Here is a 20,926-nt window from a genome sequence, read left to right on the forward strand (position 1 = left end):
TTCTGGAGAAGTTGCAGAAACCTTTGGTAGCATTTCTCCAATATATCTAGTGCCCTACATTACTCTCCTGCTTTCAGGAATATTAGGGATGGTACCACGGTTGTTCCTGCTGTAAGTTTAAATTCAGAGTCGTATAATCTCCCTTTCACCATGAAAGTAATTAGATCATGCAATCTCGTTATCTTCCCCAACATCTCCTGGGGAAGATGATATACTGTACTCAATGATTTTTAATTTGCCTAGAAGTACAAAACAATTTCTTTTAGACATTTTAAACAGTTTTTGGCTTTCAGGAACTTCACCAGAGTCTTGGAAGATATCGATTATTGTACCTGTTTTAAAACCTTTTAAAGATTCCTTCCTTCCTAAAACAATATAGGCCAATTGCTCTAACCAGTTGTGTTAGCAAGATTTATGAGAGGATGGTCCAATGCTCGACTTGTGTGGTATTGGATTCAAAGAATCTTTTATCTAATCGGCAGTTTGGCTTTAGAAAAATAGAAGTACTTCTGACCCTTTGATGTTCCTTACTCGGGAGATACAGAATGCTTTTGCTGTGCAAAACCAGACTGTTGCAGTGTTCTTTGACCTAGAAAAAGCCTACGACACGACCTGGCGAGGGGGTATCCTTTTGCAACTTGTAGAGTGGGGTGTTGTGGGTAATTTATTCTATTGTCTGAAAGATTTTTTGTCAGAACGTTACCTGAAAGTAAGAGTGGCTCTTACATTTCTTCTGCTTTCCCTCAGGAAGAAGGGTTACCTCAGGGAAGCGTTCTTAGTCCAACACTCTTTAATGTAGCTGTCAACGGTCTACTAGAACAAGTTCCTGTCGGGGTGCATGGTCTGGCCTTTGCTGATGATTATGCAATAATCTGTAGTAAGGTCCACACAGCTGTTGAAGCTTGTCAAATGATCCAGAACTGCTATTAATGCTTCAACATCATGGCCAGTGCTAAAGGGTTCAATTTTCACCAGAAAAAACCAAAGCTATACGATTTTGTCGATTACGAAGAGTGGAAGAGATCCCTACGTTGTTTTTAAACGATTCGATTTTACCTTATGAGATAGCATTAAGTATCTAGTGTTACATTTGATAAGAAATTAACTTTTACTCAACATGTTAATGAAGTTGTATGTAACGTGAAACTTCGACTTAATATTCTTAAAGTTGTATCTAATTTTAACTGGGGGGGCAGATCGAATTACCTTTTGAGGATGTACCAGGTGTTATGCCTAAGCAAAATTGATTATGGTTGCCAAGTTTATGGTTGTGCGTGCAAGACAACACTGCAGAAATTAGATGTTGTCCATAATATGGCTTTACGTATTTGTACGGGAGCCTATAGAACTTCACCAGTTAGAAAGCCCCTCTATAATGTTGAGTCCGGTTTTCCCCCACTATTTATCCGTAGGGAGGAATTAGGCTTGAGAGCCATATCAAGAATACTTACGTCAAAGCTAAACCCTAACTATAAGTACGTTAGAGAACCAACAGACAGAGCCCCAAATAGACCGAGACTTCCAAAGCCGCTTGAGGTCCGACTAGCAAGCTCTGCCAGGGCCGGGAGGTGGGATTACTTCCCCCTGCAGTAGCTGAAATTTCGCCTTCAAAGTTTCCTCCTTGGAATAGACCATGCCTAGAAATCTGCCCAATTAGGGACACCGCAGGAGCAACAGTTCTGGTGAACAGTTGAGGGCAAGTTTCTTGGACCATGCTTCCGAACATGGTGATTCTCACCATATATATACTGATGGCTCGAAGGGTTCTGATGGTGTTGGTTGCTCTGTAGTGACTGGTGGTAATATAATTAAAAAGAAACTTCCTTCTAATTCTTCTGTTTTTACAGCTGAACAGCTGGCAGTTTTGACTGCTCTTAAATATATCTTTTATAGTTTTTCTTGTACCAACAAGGTTTTTTACCATTTTTACCGACTCTTTGAGTGTTTTTATCTTCTCTAAAAAGCCTAGTCTCTTGCCATCCTTTAGTGCAAGAAGTACAAGATTGGTTTTATCTTTTAATTAATAGAAGAGGATTTCTGTTGGATTTTGTTGGGCTCCGTCCCATGTTGGAATTGTTGAGAATGAGCGAGCCGACGCTGCTGCTAAGGCTGCAACTAGGCTTAGGCACATTTCCAACATGGGCGTCCCTGTATCTGATTTTAAAAGTACCATTCGATTTTATTGTAGAGACCAGTGGCAGGCCCACTGGTCTACTTTAGATAATAATCTTAAATTGAAATCGATTAGGCCTTCTGTTCATCCTTGGCCTCATAGCCGGATGGATAGAAGGTCTGAGATAGTTTTAGCTAGATTGCGTATTGGCCACACTAAATATACTCACGGGTATCTAATGACGAGTGGAGCAGATAGGCAGGTTCCTCGCTGTTCCACCTGTCATGTGGATTTGACTGTGGTGCATATTTTGGTGGAGTGCCCTCATTTTGAAACCAAACGTAGAGCTTGTTTGCTGGCAAATAAGTCTCTTGCCGATATTTTAGGTGAAGGTGCTCGGGCAGAGCAAATTATGACATTTTTAAAAAATATTGGTCTTTTTTACGAATTGTAGTTTTCTTTTAATTGTTTTAGGTTTCTTGTTTGGTTTTTATGAATGAATGATTTGTATGTTAGATCGGTTGTGTGTATGTTTGTTTGTGTGACAGTGACTTTTTTTATTCTTAAGATATATATGCGCTGAATGGCCCCTCGGCTCCGGCGCTTGGCTATGTGCCAAAAATGTTATAATCTAATCTAATCCTTTGATCCCACTGCCTTCTCAACAGTGGTGATGCAACAGGTGGGAGAGATGGTCGGCTCGCAGGTCTCCGCCCTCGGAACCAGGTTTGAACAGATGTTTGCGCAGCTGTCAAACACCCTCAGTCAGTCGGGCCAATCCATCCAAGATCTCTCTAACAGAGTTAGAGAGAATGAGGACCGAGTAGCTGGGCTTTCTCAGGCTCCTCAACCAATCTCCCCAGTAGCAGGTACTGGCATTCTCCAGCTACCTCCATATGAGTCGCTACCAGCCTTCTCCATGGATAACCCATGGAGAGTGGCCGCTTACGCTCCATTCAAGGACGGTATGATCTCTGTCCCGGAGTGTGGAACTCGAAGGATTGAGGACTTCGAGTTTTATCCTCCGGGATTAACTCAGCCTTTCATTGGATATGCTAGGCTGACAGTGGCGGCCCTCACTAGGGAGGACAAGATTTCCCTTCCCGAGAAAACGTGCTATATAGTAGAGAGCACGCACAGCGGGAATGGGTTCACTGCCTGGAGGACTGGGAGTGTACCAACACTAAGCTCCAGGCTTTCAAGAGTCCTTTCACTATTTTTGCGACGGAGGAGGAGGCTTCTCTTCCGTTCGCTACCAAAATAGTGGAAGCGACTCTTCAGGCAGTCCTCAAGGATGAGCCCATGCCACAGCTGAGGGAAGCTGATTCTACTTCTCCGCTCTTTCCAGCCTTTGGAGAATTGTGGGAGAACTTGCTGCCACATTCACGATTGGTAAGCTTAAACCAGACTGCGCAATGGACCAGCATTTTGGGCGAAAAGCTTTCCAAGGCTGCCTGATACTTTGATTCAGGCAGAGTTCGATGCTCGAACTAGGTTTGGGAGGTCCCTCAACTCCTTGATTATCACTGAAATGGCGGCACTGTCGTATGGCACAGAACCGCTATTCAAGATTCTGGCCAAGTCTCAGCTTCAAACAGTTCAGACGGATGCTTTTCGACTTCTTCCAAGCTAGCGGAACTGCCGAAAGCATGTTCTGCAGGAGTGCACTATTAGGCACGAACCTAATAGACTCCTGGCTTCCAGCATGTGGGGCGGGGGGCGGACCTCTTCCCAGAGTCCGCTGTGAATGAGGTGCACCACGAGGCTGCTAGGCTCAACCAGAGCCTTAGGGCTAGGTGGGGCATCTCTTCTAAGAGGAAGCAAGAATCCGCCCCTGCTGCTGGTAAGAAACTCAAGAAGTCTGGTAGAAGGTTCCAGCCTTACCAGAAACTCAGCAGCAACAGCAGTTCGTTCAGGCCGTCCCAGTTACCCAGCAGGGACAACCATCGACTTCGAAACAGGCCCAACCCATCCTCCTGTTGTCCCCTCAGTCGCAACCCTCAACCTCCTACGCAGTCTCGCCGGCCTTCAACTCTATGTATGAAGGTCAAGCTTACCCAGCCTTTAATAGGCTTTCGAGAGGTAGCAGGGCGAGAGGCCACTTTCGCCATCGTGGCACAGGGAGAGCGGCAAGGGGAAGGCAATTCAGAGGAGGGCGCGGAGGTCAACCCGCCCAACAACAGTGAGGCTCCCCAGGTAGGAGGGAGCTGTTCCTCTTCCGTCACAGGTGGAGGGGGTTCAGCAAATGGGCACAGAGCATCGTGTCCAAGGGATTGGGTTGGAGTTGGATCAAAGATCCCCCTCCAATCAAATCATTTTATCAGGAACCATCAAAGGAATTGACTGATTACGCGGAGGAACTCCTTCAGAAAGGAGCTATTGCGAGAGTCAAGCATCAAAATTTCAAGGTCGCTTATTCAGCGTGCCAAAGAAAAGGCTCAACAAAAAGAAGGGTAATGCTTAGACTTGTTCAAAAGGCTAAACCTCTTTGTCATTCGTTGCGACAAGTTCAAAATGCTTACCATCTCGCAAGTAAGGACCTTACTTCCCCGCCGGGGCCGTCACATGCTCCATCGATCTTACAGACGCATACTATCATATCCCTATAGCCAGGCACTTCCGCCCATTCCTAGGCTTCAAACTAGGAAATCAGACGTTCTCATTCAAAGTGATGCCCTTCGGTCTGAATGTAGCCCCCAGGGTATTCACGAAAATAGCAGAAGTGGTAGTTCAACAGTTGAGAACTCAAGGGATAATGGTAGCAGCATACCTCGACGATTGGTTGATCTGGGCACCAACGGTCGAGGAATGTCTCAAAGCCACAAAAAAGGTAGTTCAATTTTCTGGAACATCTAGGGTTCCAGATAAACAAGACAAAATCCAGACTTACTCCAGAGTCTCGTTTTCAGTGGCTAGGAATCCAATGGGATTTGTCTTCCCACAATCTGTCAATTCCGGTGGTCAAAAGGAAAGAAATAGCCAGTCTGTGAAACAATTTCTCAAATGCAAACAAACATCAAGGAGAAACCAGGAAAGAATCCTAGGTTCTCTTCAGTTTGCCTCAGTGTCAGACATCCTCCTGAAAGCAAGGCTGAAAGATATAAACCGAGTTTGGCGATCGAGAGCAAACGCCAAATCTCGAGACAAGTTGTCAGTAATTCCACAGATCCTTCGCAATCAGCTCCGTCCATGACAAAAGTGAAGAACCTGGCCAAACTAGGTTTACCCCTCAATATCCCGCTTCCAGTGTTAACCATTCACACGGATGCTCCCTTTCCGGGTGGGGGGGATATTCTCAATTCAAGCAAGTACAGGGAAACTTGGTCAGTTCAGTTCCGCCAGCTTCACATAACGTCTTGGAAGCAATGGCAGTATTTCTTACCCTGAAGAGACTTCTTCCCCTGAAAAAGTCTCATCTAAGACTAGTTTTTGGACAGTGCAGTGGTAGTTCATTGCATCAACAGAGGAGGGTCCAAATCCAAACTGTGAACCATATCTGATAGCCATCTTTGCACTAGCAGACAAACACAAATGGCATCTGTCCGCCACTCACCTGGCGGGGGTAAGAAATGTGATAGCAGACGCTTTGTCCCGGTCGGTCCCCTCTGGAATCAGAATGGTCCCTGGACGACAGGTCCCATTCAGTGGATATGCCGGGGAGTCCCAGTCTCCAAGTGGATCTCTTCGCCTCACAAGCGAACCACAAGCTCCCTTGCTATGTGGCCCCCAACCTGGACCCTCTGGCTTATGCCACGGACGCCCTGTCGTTAGATTGGAATCAGTGGAGAAAAATTTGTTTTTCCTCCAGTGAATCTTCTTTTGAAAGTCTTGAGCAAGCTGAGGACTTTCAAGGGACTAGTAGCTCTGATTGCTCCAGACTGGCCCAAGAGCAACTGGTATCCTCTGCTTCTGGAATTGGGTCTCCGACCTCAACGGATTCCCATCCCAAGCTGTCACAATCAGTACAAATGAGGACTGTGTTCGCTTCCTCAGGAATTCTTCAGACCCTAACTTTATGGACTTCATGAAGTTTGCGGCTAACAAAGATGCTAACATTGATCCACAAAACATCCTCTTCCTAGAATCAGATAAGAGAGAGTCAAACTATTAGACATATGACTCAGCTGTTAAAAAATTAGCATCCTTCCTGAAAGAATCAAACACTACAACCATGACAGTTAACTTAGCTATATCCTTTTTCAGATCCTTGTTTGAAAAAGGTTTAGCAGCTAGCACTATTACTACTCATAAATCGGCTTTGAGGAAGATCTTTCAGTTGGGTTTCCAGATAGACCTAACAGAATCTTACTTTACGTCTATTCCTAAAGCCTGTGCTAGACCTTAGACCTTCTCCAAAAGGCCTACTGCAGTCTCATGGTTCTTAAATGATGTCCTCAAACTAGCCTCAGATACTGACAACTCGTCTTGTACATTCATAATGCTTCTTAGAAAGACATTATTCTTATTAAGCCTAGCTTCAGGAGCTAGAATTTCAGAACTGTCGGCTCTATCCAGAGATGCGGGTCATGTGGAATTCCTCCCCTCAGGAGAAGTTCTGCTTCCGCCGGATCGTAGCTTTTTGGCTAAAAAAGGGATTTTGACGAAGGAAAAATCTATTTCTGGGTGATTGGCTCGTGTCGCCCTATGAAAGGATCCTTAATATCATTCTTTCTAGGTAAAATTAATCTAAAATTACCAGAGAAAAACAAAATTAAGAAAATGTCAGTAAAACTGAACTCGCTCACTCTTAAAAAAGAAGTGTCGGTATGGCAATAGGGGCGAGTGGGAACACTACCACGAGACATTCACCAATTAGAACTTCCAATCAGAATCCCCACAAGAGAGAGCTGATACCAACGGGCGATGCGGCCGCTACTACTACTACTAGAGGACGCCACGGACAACAGCGCCCCTAGCGGACATCCTTAATCTAAAAACATCTTGTCCTGCAGGGGGGGGCAACAATACAGGGTGGGTTTCATAGGGCGACACGAGCCAATCACCCAGAAATAGATTTTTTCCTTCGTCAAAATCCCTTTTCTGGCTCAGCTCGTGTCGGCCTATGAAAGAGTACCAGAGAAACAGACAAGATGGGAAAAAAGGACAAATGAAAAGCAGTTGTAAAATGAGGGATATAATATAAGTAAATCAATTACAGCATATAAACTAAGTACTTAAGGTCTAACTTATTCTAACAGTAACATAAAAGAAAGTTAGTAATGTAAAGTACTTAAATTACAGTAAACACAGTAAATATAATAATGCAGTGTAATTTTAACAAAATAGATTTACTTAGATAACTTATTTACAAAATATACAAACACTACATTTGTCCTACCCTAGCATAAAAATAAGGGTAGGTACACTGAAGTACATTATCAGTACAAAGTGTGGATGTCCCTAGCAAAAAAATAAGGGACAATCCACTAATATGATTTCAGCGGCTAAGGCTAGGATATCCGAGTAGCATGGCGATAGGGTGAGGCATGTTGGACGAGGTAGGTAGAAAGGAGACCTGGATCTGTACTACAACTACTATACAGTATCAGGAGAAACAATGTTTCCCGCTGCTACTGCTGAAAATTTTAAAGATTCCAAGGACTTCAGATAATGACGTTTAAAGACTGTCGGAGATTTCCATCCAGTATACTTTTTAAGATCCTCAAAGTTCATATGTTGAAAGTAATTAATTGAGGTGGCTACTCCCTGATGTCATGTGCTTTTGGGATGAATCAGGATTGGCTGGTTTAATGAAGTAAAGGATTTGTTGTCTAATACCTTTTACTGACAAAGTACCACCTTTCTCTCTCATGAAGAGAGGACCTGAGGATCTTGAGGATGTGCGAGATAGAAAGGCTCTTAAAGTTGATACTGGGCAAAGAGAAGGGTCTTGCGGAAGTGGGATGACTTTCCAAGGGGCCCACCTTGCAAGAGGATCCTCATTTTTAGCCAAAAAACTACGATCCGGAGCAAGCAGAACTTCTCCTGAGGGGAGGAATTCCACATGACCCCGTCATCTCTGGATAGAGCCGACAGTTCTGAAATTCTAGCTCCTGAAGCTAGGCTTAATAAGAATAATGTCTTTCTAAGAAGCATTATGAATGTACAAGACGAGTTGTCAGTATCTGAAGCTAGTTTGAGGACATCATTTAAGAACCATGAAACTGCAGTAGGCTTTGAGAAGGTCTAAGTCTAGCACAGGCTTTTAGGAATAGACGTGAAATAAGATTCAGTCAGATCTATCTGAAAACCTAACTGAAAGATCTTCTTCAAAGCCGATTTATGAGTAGTAATAGTGCTAGCTGCTAAACCTTTTTCAAACAAGGATCTGAAAAAGGATATAGCTAGATTAACTGTCATGGTTGTAGTGTTTGATTCTTTCAGGAAGGATGCTAATTTTTTAACAGCTGAGTCATATTGTCTAATAGTTGACTCTCTCTTATCTGATTCTAGGAAGAGAATATTTTGTGGATCAATATTAGCATCTTTATTAGCCGCAAACTTCATGAAGTCCATAAAGTTAGGGTCTGAAGAATTCCTGAGGAAGCGAACACAGTCCTCATTTGTACTGATTGCGACAGCTTGGGATTGGGAATCCGTTGAGGTCGGAGACCCAATTCCAGAAGAAGAGGATACCAGTTGCTCTTGGGCCAGTCCGGTGCAATCAGAGCTACTATTCCCTTGAAAGTCCTCAGCTTGCTTAAGACTTTCAAGAGGAGATTCACAGGGCGTCCGTGGCATAAGCCAGAGGGTCCAGGTTGGGGGCCACATAGCAAGGGAGCTTGTGGTTCGCTTGTGAGGCGAAGAGATCTACTTGGAGACCTGGGGACTCTCGGATATCCACTGGAATGACCCGTCGTCTAGGGACCATTCTGCTTCCAGAGGGACTGACCGGGACAAAGCGTCTGCTATCACATTTCTTACCCCCGCCAGGTGAGTGGCGGACAGATGCCATTTGTGTTTGTTTGCTAGGGCAAAGGTGGCTATCATGACATGGTTCACATGCTTGGATTTGGACCCTCCCCTGTTGATGCAATGAACTACCACTGCACTGTCCAAAACTAGCCTTAGATGAGACTTTTTCGGGGGAAGCAGTCTCTTCAAGGTAAGAAATACTGCCATTGCTTCCAGAATGTTTATGTGGAGCTGGCGAAATTGAACTGACCAAGTCCCCTGAACCTGTTTGAACTGAGAATATCCCCCCCACCCGGACAGGGAGGCATCCGTGTGAATGGTTAACACTGGAAGGGGATATTGAAGGGGTACCCGCTTGGCTAAGTTCTTTACTTTTGACCATGGACGGAGTTGATTGCGAAGGATCTGCGGAATTACTGACAACTTGTCTCGAGATTTGGCGTTTGCTCTCGATCGCCAAACTCGATTTATATCTTTTAGCCTTGCTTTCAGGAGGATATCTGTCACCGAAGCAAACTGAAGGGACCCTAGGATTCTTTCCTGGCTTCTCCTTGATGTTTGTTTGCATTTGAGAAATTGTCTGACAGATTTTGCTATTTCCTTCCGTTTGGCCACTGGAATTGACAGATTGTGGGAAGACAAATCCCATTGGATTCCCAGCCACTGAAAACGAGACTCCGGGGTAAGTCTGGATTTCGTTTTGTTTATCTGGAACCCCAGATGTTCCAGAAAGTGAACTACCTTTTTGGTGGCTTTGAGACATTCCTCGACTGTTGGTGCCCAGATCAACCAATCGTCGAGGTATGCTGCTACCATGATTCCCTGAGTTCTCAATTGCTGCACAACCACTTCTGCTATTTTCGTGAATACCCTGGGGGCTACATTCAGACCGAAGGGCATCACTTTGAATGAGAATGTCTGATTTCCTAGCCTGAATCCTAGGAATGGGCGGAAGTGTCTGGCTATAGGGATATGATAGTATGCGTCTGTAAGATCGATGGAGCATGTGACGGCTCCACGCAGAAGTAAGGTCCTTACTTGCGAGATGGTAAGCATCTTGAACTTGTCGCAACGAATGAAAGAGTTTAGCTTTGACAAGTCTAAGATTACCCTTCTTTTTGTTGAGCCTTTCTTTGGCACGCTGAATAAGCGACCTTGAAATTTTAGATGCTTGACTCTCGCAATAGCTCCTTTCTGAAGGAGTTCCTCCGCATAATCTGTCAATTCCTTTGATGGTATTTGGTGGAATGATTTGATTGGAGGAGGATCTTTGATCCAACTCCAACCCAATCCTTTGGACACTATGCTCTGTGCCCAATTGCTGAACCCCCACCTGTGACGGAAGAGGAACAGCCTCCCTCCTACCTGGGAGCCTCATTGTTGATGGGCGGGTTGACCACCACGCCCTCCTCTGAACTGCTTACTCCTTGTCGCCCTCCCTTGGCGCACGCTGGCGAAAGTAGCCTCTCGCCCTACCTCTCGATTGTCTGTTAAAGGGAGGGTAGCCCTGACCTTCATACGTAGGGTTGAAGGCCGGCGAGAGTGCGTAGGAGGTCGAAGGTTGTGACTGAGGAGACAGCAGGAGGATGGGCTGGTTCTGCTTAGAAGTACAGGTTGTCCCTGTTGGGTAACCGGGACGGCCTGAACAAATTGCTGCTGTTGCTGGTGTTTCTGGTAAGGCTGGAACCTTTTACCAGACTTCTTTGGTTTCTTACCAGCAGTGGGGACGGATTCTTGCTTCCTCTTAGATGAAATACCCCACCTAGCTCTAAGGCTCTGGTTGAGCCTAGCCGCCTCATGGTGTACTTCATTTACAGCGGACTCTGGGAAGAGATCCGCTCCCCACATGCTAGAAGCCAGGAGTCTATTAGGCTCGTGCCTAATAGTGCACTCCTGCAGAACGTGCTTTCGGCAATTCCTCCTAGCTTGGAAGAAGTCGAAAGCATCCGTCTGAACCGTCTGAAGCTGGGATTTGGCCAAGATCTTAAACAGAGGTTCCGTGCCATACGAGAGAGCAAGCCATCTCTGTTATGATCAGCGAATTGAGGGACCTGCCAAACCTAGTTCGCGCGTCGAAACTCCGCCATGAAATCAAGGAATCAGGCAGCCTTGGGAGCTTTTCGCCGAACTGGTCCTATGGCAGCAGTTCCTGGTTTGGGGAGTCTTACAAGCATGTGAACGTGGCTGGCAAGTTCTCCCACAATTCTCCAAAAGCTGGGAAGAGCGGAGAAGTAGACTCCGCCTCCCTTAGCTGTGGCATGGGCTCATCCTTGAGGACTGCCTGAAGAGTCGTCTCTACTATTTTTGTAGCGAACGGAAGAGAAGCCTCCTCTTCCGTCGCAAAAATAGTGAAAGGACTCTTATAGGCCTGGAGCTTGGTGTTTGTACACTCCCAGTCCTCAAGGCAGTGAACCCATTCACGTTGAGCATGATCCCTACTGTAGAGAACATTCTCCCTAGAGATCTTGTCTTCCCTAGTAAGCGCCGCTACGGTCAGCCTAGCATAGCCAATGAAAGGCTGCGTCAAACCCGGAGGATAAAACTCGAAGTCCTCAATCCTTCGAGTTCCACACTCCGGGATAGAGATCATACCATCCTTAAACGGAGCGTAAGCGCTACTCTCCATGGGTTCTCCATAGAGAAAGCTGGTAGTGAATCATATGGTGGAAGCTGGAAAATACCAGCACTTGTTACTGGGGAGACTGGAAGGGGGACCTGAGAGAGCCCAGCTACTCGGTCCTCATTCTCTCTAACTCTGTTAGAGAGATCTTGGATGGACTGGCCCCCGATTGAGACAGAGTGCTCGACAGTTGTGCGAACATCTGCTCAAACTTTGTCCCCAGGGCGGAGACTTGAGAGCCGACCATCTCGCCCACCTGTTGCATCACCACTGCTGAGAAAGCAGTGGGATCAAAGGTGCTGGGTCCCGCTCCTCCAACCGGCGTTACCGGAGTGGATGCGGTGGAGGCCGAAGAAGGCATTGGCTCGGCGGGAGCGCGAGCCTTCTCCTTAGAAGACTTGCTTCTAGAGCTCTTCGAGTAAGAAGAGCTCGGCTTGGCCTTCACCGCGTCAGCCAAGAAGTCGAAGACTTCTTAGCTGAAGAAGACGAAGACGACTTCTTAGAAGTCGTCTTAACTAGGGTCTTCGGTTCTCTCTGTCCCTTCACCTTTGGGGGTACAGAGAGAGCGGGAGAGCGGGTAGGGATCTCAGATCCCACAAAGCCTTGGAAAGAAGCACTTGAAGAAGGGACAGGAGAAGATCCAGGAGCGCCCAAGGAAAGACCTTGAGCGCCCGACACACCTACCTCAACCAACAAATCCTCCGCACCTACCGCCATAGGCTCAATGTTGAGGTCCAGGGTAGCGACGTCCGGGACCGACTCCTGTGTGGCTACGACCCCGAAAGATTGCTGCATCTCTTGCTGGATGGAGGCTATGAGAGGGGCTGCGGATAAGGGTCAACATACCCTGTTGACTTGCCCCGGGGAAGATCTGGACGGCCAGCTTCTTGTCTAAAATATAAGGCTGGCCTTTGGCGGCGTTCTTTCCGAAGCCGCCTACCCACGCTTTCAGGGTTGCAAGGGCGACCTCCCTCACACCAGCAGCCTGAAAGAAAAGGCGAAATGAGCTTCAAATGGCGGAACGGGGTTAACAAACTTATGTCTAAGAGTTGTTAGTAAAATGATAAAGAAGTCTATAATCGACTTACCCCCTCCACCAGCTGACTGACTAGGTCGTAGCAGATGGCGCAGGCTTCCGGGTGCCAGACGATCATATCGTTGTACGGCGTGGCACATGGGGCGTGAGACCTGCACTCATCGTGGCCGCAGGGGTCGTACAACGTCGCGTTGCATCCCAGGACCTGACAGTTGGTAGCCTGTAAGTGGAAAGATACATAAGTATCAGGAGAACACTTACAGCCTAACAGTTGCTCCGCTGGTGCCGGAGCGAGAAAGTTAGATTAAACCAGAGCCCCGCCATAATACGTGTGGTAGAAAATGGTTGGTTGTCCTAGGCTACGGCGGAGACAAGAGATAGAATCCAACCAGGTGTGGTGGTAAAATGAAACCACGACGGATAATGGCGGGGATGGTAAACATATGAATAATAAAATTAAACAAATCATCGTAAAATTAGGGTATATCCTTAAAAATAACAATAATTATCAAACCTTTCCCCACCCGTCTACTAGAAGAGTGCCCGGGTAAGAAGCAAGCTCCCTTCCGGTAGCGGGGGAGAGATGTAAGGATATAGTAGGCAAGCAACCGACCACTAGTAGTGACCACCCCGCCCGCTGGCGGAGCCAGTAATCTATAACCAAAGGTGCCCCGGCTGCGGCGGAAGGCTCCGTTCGTTATAGAAAGGGAAGGTGGCTGAGCAACTGGGGAAGGGGGGGGAGGGTCTCGGCGTAACACGGCGGGAGAGAGAGAGAGGGGGGTGGCCTACTCCTCCCCGTCCCAACAACTACCCGCTCGGAGACCCGGTACCCTATGAGTGGTCGCCCTATACCCCCCGCTGGGAGGAACCCCTGGCCTCCTCAGAGAGAGAGGGAGGAAGGCAACTGAGGTTGTCATGACAACCAAGGGTTCCCCCAGCGCATCCCTATACCTGGTAGGGAGGGAAGGGGAAGGGGAAGGTGCGATGGAACACGTGACCGCAAGTGGCCTAAGCCGCGAAGCAACACAACCGTGGGAGGGCCACGTGAACCAGGCTGTACCAATACATGGGACATGCACCTAGGCTAGCCTAACACCCTAAATAGAACTAAATTTACATCGTAAGATGGAAAAGACACTTTTAGTAGAAGAAAAAGAAGCCCAGGAGGAGGCAAACTGTTCCGAGGAACAGAAGCCTACTCGGAGCCAGCGATAGCCGATGAAGAGCAAGAGCCGGGATGCTGGGCTGGAACATAGAATAGCCCTAAATACCAAACTAAGAGAAATGGTAAAAGGGCTAACCTAGCTAAAACTCGATGTAAAAAACGATGAACGTGAAATAGTAAGCCCATAAGTATAAGAAGTCCCAGTATGGAGGACCGGGAATTCTTAACGAGGCAGCATGGCGCCGCCACGAGACAACCGGGAAACCGTATATGACCTATTAGAAGGAAAATACTGGTTCCCGGAAGACTAAAATACAGTAAAACATTACTTATGAGGCACTTAACTTAGCCGTTGCGATGGCAGAACGTTCCATGATGGATGGTGATATAAATCCTCGTGAAATAGCACAAGCACAAGAAAATGCGTCCGAACGCTGGCGCTAATTATTAAGGATGACCGCTAGGGGCGCTGTTGTCCGTGGCGTCCTCTAGTAGTAGTAGTAGCGGCCGCATCGCCCGTTGGTATCAGCTCTCTCTTGTGGGGATTCTGATTGGAAGTTCTAATTGGTGAATGTCTCGTGGTAGTGTTCCCACTCGCCCCTATTGCCATACCGACACTTCTTTTTAAGAGTGAGCGAGTCAGTTTTACTGACATTTTCTTAATTTTGTTTTTCTCTGGTAATTTTAGATTAATTTTACCTAGAAAGAATGATATTAAGGATCCTTTCATAGGCCGACACGAGCTGAGCCCAGAAATGAGGATCCTCTTGCAAGGTGGGCTCCTTGGAAAGTCATCCCACTTCCGCAAGATCCTTCTCTCTGCCCAGTATCAACTTTAAGAGCCTTTCTATCTCGCACATCCTCAAGATCCTCAGGTTCTCTCTTTATGAGAGAAAAAGGTGGTACTTTATCAGTAAAAGGAATTAGACAACAGATCCTTTACTTCATTAAACAAGCCAATCCTGATTCATTTCCAAAAGCACATGACATCAGAGGAGTAGCCACCTCAATTAACTACTTTCAACATATGAACTTTGAGGATCTTAAAAAGTATACTGGATGGAAATCTCCGACAGTCTTTAAACGTCACTACCTAAAGTCCTTGGAATCTTTAAAATTTTCTGCAGTAGCAGCGGGAAACATTGTTTCTCCTGATTCTGTATAGTAGTCATAGTATAGATCCAGGTCTCCTTTCTACCTACCTCGTCCAACATGCCTCACCCTATTGCCATGCTACTCGGATACTCTAGCCTTAGCCGCTGAGATCATATTGGTGGATTGTCCCTTATTTTTTTGCTAGGGACATCCACACTATGTACTTATAATGTACTTCAGTGTCCCTACCCTTATTTTTATGCTGGGGTAGGACACAATGTGTTTGTATATTATGTAAATATCTTACTTAAGTGAATCTATTTTGTCAATTTGCATTGCATTACTGGATATTACTATGTTTAATATAAGTTAATTTTAAGTACTTTATATTGTTTGCTTTCTTTATCATGTCATTGTTTAGGATAAGTTAGCTTTAAGTACTTAGTTTGTATACTGTAATATCCCTGATTCACTTATATTATATACCTCTTTTTTACAACTGATTTTCATTTGTCCTTTTTCCCATCTTGTCTGTTTCTCTGGTACTCTTTCATAGGCCGACACGAGCTGAGCCCAGAAAAGGGATTTTGACGTAGGAAAAATCTATTTCTGGGTGATTGGCTCGTGTCGCCCTATGAAACCCACCCTGTCTTTGTTTACCCACCCTGCAGGACAAGATGTTCATAGATTAAGGATGACCGCTAGGGGCGCTGCTGTCCGTGGCGTCAGTAGTAGTAGTAGTATCGGCCGCATCACCCTTTAGTATCAGCTCTCTCTGGTGGGGATTTTAGATTGGAAGGTCTAAATGGTGAATGACTCATGGTAGTGATCCCACTCGCCCCTATTCTCATACCGACACTTCTTTTATAGAGTGAGCGAGTCAGTTTTACTGACATTTTCTTAATTTTGTTTTTCTCTGGTAATTTTAGATTAATTTTGCCTAGAAAGAATGATATTAAGGATACTTTCATAGGGCGACACGAGCCAATCACCCAGAAATAGATTTTTCCTACGTCAAAATCCCTTTTTTGTTAAGTATTGACTTTTAAGAAGCAGTAGGGTAATATTGCTTCCTATGTTTACAAAAATTTGTATCTTGCAAATTTTTTCTTTTTTTCTAGTTTCGTGAAGCTATTATATTTCTTGTGAAGCTTTTATAGCTTATGTGTTTCATTGTTTTCTTCATTGTTTGAAGTATTGTTCTGCAGTGTGGTCTTTGGGCTCTGACTCTTATCTCAAACTCTTGGAGAATTGTCATTAGTGGTTTATTTTGCCAACTGATAACGTTGACTTTTGACATAAAATGAGTTTATTATGTTTTTTGCTTAAAGTGTACTGCAATGACATAGTTTCTCTGAACTTCCTTACCTGACTTAGCTGTTGTTTTTTTGTGCAACACTTTGCAGGCTGCTGCTGCAAACTGTCATTTTTTTGTGTCGGGTTTAATGCTGTCCAGTTTGCTTGGATTTTTATATTTGCTAATACTAAAATGTGTATTAGTTTGCCCCATGCATTTGAGGTATCTTTTATCTCCAAATATTTAAATGAGCAAATTCGTTCCTGCTTTCTACTGACATCCAATTCAGGTGTATTTGTTTTTGTTCCTTCATATTTTCACCTTTCCCTTTCAATTTCCTATTGCAGACTTATTTCCCTTTGGAGCCCTTTTTGGGTTAATAGGTTGACTACCTATAAGGGTTTTCATCTCAAGATTTAAAGAAATAAGTAATCCAAGATTTTAAAAACTGGCATGGTTTCATTCACAAGGGTTATGGTTGCAAAGAAATTTACTTTAGCAAGCCATTGGAAGTAGAAAGGTATAGGAAATCATTATGTGCATTCAGTTTTGGATAAAGAACAAGTTTTAATATGAAAAGTGAAACTTGCTATATTTTGATGGACAGCGTGTTCCATTATTTTGGAAGTTTACTTCTCAGTTTGTATAGGCCTTAGGTGAGAAGCTTAGGGAGGGTTCTGTACATGTTGCCAAGTATAATAGCAAATAAAGTAGTACTGTATATCTGTCTTATTGACTTTAGTCAAGTTTGTAATAGTTTCAATCTCAACTTTCTGTTGGTATTAATGTAACTAAGCCACAAAATTGGAAATAAAAATATTGAACCAGTTAATGTTACATTCCATTTCGTAATTTTTGTTCTAATGCTTTTGTGGATATATCTTAAATAGTATATCCTTTTACTTGATTAAATATTTATTTCATATAAATTTGACTAACATGAGGCATTCAGTTTTTCACTTTTGGTGCTTATTAGGCAAAGCCTGGTTCTGTTAAATGATTTTTCATTGTAATTTTACTTTTAAATTTCACAGGTGTGTCTGTTATACTAGTTAACCCTGGCAATGTGTGGACCAATATTTATCAGAACTGTTGGGTTACCTGGAGATACCTTACAACTCGAATCAGGTGTGCCCTTTACATGCGACATCCTGTAGAAGGTGCCCAGTCAACAATTCATGCTGTTAATTTTCCAGGAGGTACCAGGTGCTATATAACGTAAGTGTTTGATGCCTTATTTTAATAGGAAACTTGTCCTTAAAATTCTTAAGCGAAGATTATAATTTGAATAATTTTAGTGTGTATGAATGGTTTTGTTTGTTTTCATTTTTTCTGTTGATCAAACACTGTACTTACTTTACTGTGTTCTGGTCTCCCTGAAAATAGGTTGTGGGCTTGCTACTGATATCTAGTTTTCTGTGCGCTGAGGTGCACTTTCTTTTGAACTGTTAATGGAAGATTAGCAGTTTTTATAAACTATTGTTTTGGGCCAGTACTTGGGACCTGAAAGTTGGCTCAGTGGTCTGGTTATACTACTTTAATAATAATAATGATGATAATAAAAATAAGAATAATAATAATAATAATAATAATAATAATAATAATAATAATAATAATAATAATATATGAAGGTAGGAAACCCTCTCTCAAACATGTTTTGTTAAAGAGGATGGCAGTATCAGTGGAATTGATTTTATATATGGTCTTTTCAGATTTTTATTTTCTTTTCAAATATCAGCCCTGATGAGAAGAAAATAATAATAAGAATTTAAAAGACCATATATAAAATCAATTCAACTGATGCTGCCATCCTCTTTAACAAAATAATAATTATTATTATAATAATATTTTGTTGAAAATAATGACAGTTTTCAACAAACTAATCTTATACAGGGTCTTTTCAGTTCTTATAATTCGTTTTTCTGACCCGGCTAGGTTGTTGAGTAGAATTCCAATATTCATATTTGTCATAATTAGGATAATTGTCAGTTATTTTATTAAAAATTTTGTATATATTTTGCTTATATCTCTTTGATGGGTATAGAAACCAAGGGCAGTAACTACAATGGCATCTTGGTAGCTATCTGGTGTTTTTGGTTTTTTCATGGATATGGGTATTGTGTCCCCTTGTACTGCTGGTAGGACTCCTTCAGAGGCTGGTGTAGTCTACATGTTTCGACCATCTCCGTGGTCTTCAGCAGGATGTTGGTGAGGACGAACCGGATGAATACCGACTTCAGATCAGCTTTTATAGGAGGGGTGGGCAGTGTCAAATTCGGTGCTTATTTATCATTGGCCTAGGCATCCCTCTTGGCCTAAGCTGTCTCTCGTGTCGATAGCTGGGGCTGGTCTTGCATGCGCGTTCCATTGTAGTGCTGAGAAGGGGCAGGCAAATTTTGCTCTAGAGCCGCTAAATTTTTATTGATGCTCGCGTAGCGTTGGGTGCTCGTTGCAAGTCTCCTGTTAGCTGTTGGGAGCAGAAAAGTCTTGTGTGATATTCGTGATATTCATTGATGGCTTTTCTTTTCCCATATGCAAGGCTTGCAGAGGGGCAGTTGGCGATGGTCTGTGGCATTATTAATAATTTCAATATTTGGGATAATGTCTTGTCATTTAGTTCGTTGGTTGTGGGCAGTTTTAGCATGATTAAAGATCACTCTCTTGGGCATGGTAGGAAATTCTTTTTGAAAAACACATTGTGGTCATCCCATTGTAATTGCCAGGGCATCCTTGGACTGGGTATAAATAATGTTGAATCACATAAGTTTTCTTGAGAGGGTCCTATTGAAGGGCGGCTGGATCATTCTACATTATCAAATTGCTTGCTTTTTGGTTCTTGTAATAAATTACTACATTGATTAGGTAGTGGGGCCTGGTACCTAGGTGGTGAGGCCGGGTGCCACAGCCCTAGACTATGTGACTATACTCTAAAGTAACAATTATCTAACATCAGTGTTTTTTTGCCGAGCTAACACTCGAACTTATTATTTCCTTATCTTATTATTTCCTATGTTGTTATACCTGCCCTACTTGTCAGAACGTAATTCACAATTCAATGTTTACCGTAAACTACCAACCAAGCGGTAGTTTTCCTGGATGTAATTTTCACCTGTATCTTACCATATTCAGCAACGATTTGAAAATGGCATGGTCTTGTTAGTTAAGTAGTCACTGAATAGGGAAAGGCCCTCTCTCCTTCACCCTTCTTTAACCCCAAATGCTAATAAATTGGTCCGTCAGCTGTTGAGCACTTACGTGGGATTCCGCACCGGTGAAAAGTGCTTACAGACAACAGACATACAGACCAAACTACTGTTTTTTGTAGTAAGATCTTTTTCTCGGGTTGTTGGCGCTGACATTCTCCTCGATGAATTTTGGGAGAGTGCGTCATCTTTGTATTTCCTGTGGAAGAAACCTCTATAGCAGTGATCTATATGCTCAGGGACATTCCTGCAGATAGATTTTTCTATGGTTTTATTAATGTCCATTATCAACGAGGATCTGGGCAACCTATTAGAGTTCGTTGTGGGTGTCGTTCTAAAAGGAGCAGTGCGAGAAGGTCCTGATGGTAGAGCACTTATACCTCTGGGGGCACTCACTCTCTCCGTTGAAACACATACCCAGGTTCGTAGGTTTTGTGTAGACCTTGGTGGAGAAATGGCCCTCTTTCTCTTCAACCAGGACGTTGAGAAAAGGGAGGCGGCAGTCTTGGCTATGTGCGAACGTGAAGGTGAGGCTGCTGTGCCGTGGAAAGCTACTGTAGTTATGTTCTTGATGATGTTATGTAGAATAAGACTTGATATATTTTTATGTGATAACTTAATTTGCTACAGGTCAAAGATCAGCAAAGAAATATCCTGTTAAATTTAAACCAAGTTGTTGCTAAAGCTGAGAAAACTGTTCAAGCTGCTAATGACTACATATTATCGTGCATCGGCAAAAAGGATGAAACTCCGTAAACTTATGCCATCAAACACAACTGTTGATAAAATTGAGTGAAAAGCTACTGGGCTTGGAAGAACTCTTTTTACTGTTGTTTTCACACCGATAAAAGCTGAATAGTGTAAAGCTCGTATTACGATGAAATAGGGTGAAAAAAAGCGAACGGAATCACATATTTTTTTTTTACCTCATAAACTTGCTCCCAACGCAATCTGTTAATAAAAATTTTAGTTAACAACAAGACTCATTCAAGTCATATTTCAACTTGAAAACACGTCATATAACGAAAAATGACCTGGTCTTATATAAGTAAAGTATCTAGATATTCGTTTATGCTAATTAGATGAAAGAAATTTCTCTCAGAATTGTGGTAAATATGGCAAAATAGACTCTTATTCACCATCAGCTGATTTCCAAACCAAAACATTGACTGCTATGTTAGTATTTTATAATACAATAAGATGAGAATACTGTATATCCTTATTAAAGATTTGTAGAAAAGATGCATATTTGTTTTATATTTACACATAGCCATCAGCAGCCTGACATCACTCAGTCATGCCGATGCTGAACCGAAACCTATTTCTCTCTCTCTCTCTCTCTCTCTCTCTCTCTCTCTCTCTCTCTCTCTCTCTCTCTCTCTCTCTCTCTCTCTCTCTCTCTCTCTCTGTTTTTTACTGAACTAACAGTCAGAATGCAATGAACCTCCAGAATTGGCTTATATTAATAATCACTATATGTAC

The 20,926-nt window shown here is 43.6% G+C and overlaps 1 protein-coding gene across 6 annotated transcripts in view; it reads left to right on the forward strand.

Moving 5' to 3' along the window:
- Positions 1-20,926, forward strand: part of LOC135217947 (retinol dehydrogenase 11-like) — a 297,263-nt gene that overhangs the window by 263,527 nt on the left and 12,810 nt on the right. For all 6 annotated transcript variants that reach the window (XM_064254076.1, XM_064254092.1, XM_064254060.1 and 3 more), the window contains one exon: positions 17,276-17,459. In XM_064254076.1, the coding sequence (XP_064110146.1) occupies positions 17,276-17,459 (184 nt within the window). The remainder of the gene's footprint in view (positions 1-17,275; positions 17,460-20,926) is intronic.

The sequence above is a fragment of the Macrobrachium nipponense genome, chromosome 19 (assembly GCF_015104395.2).
Source record: "Macrobrachium nipponense isolate FS-2020 chromosome 19, ASM1510439v2, whole genome shotgun sequence".
Taxonomy (NCBI): domain Eukaryota; kingdom Metazoa; phylum Arthropoda; class Malacostraca; order Decapoda; family Palaemonidae; genus Macrobrachium; species Macrobrachium nipponense.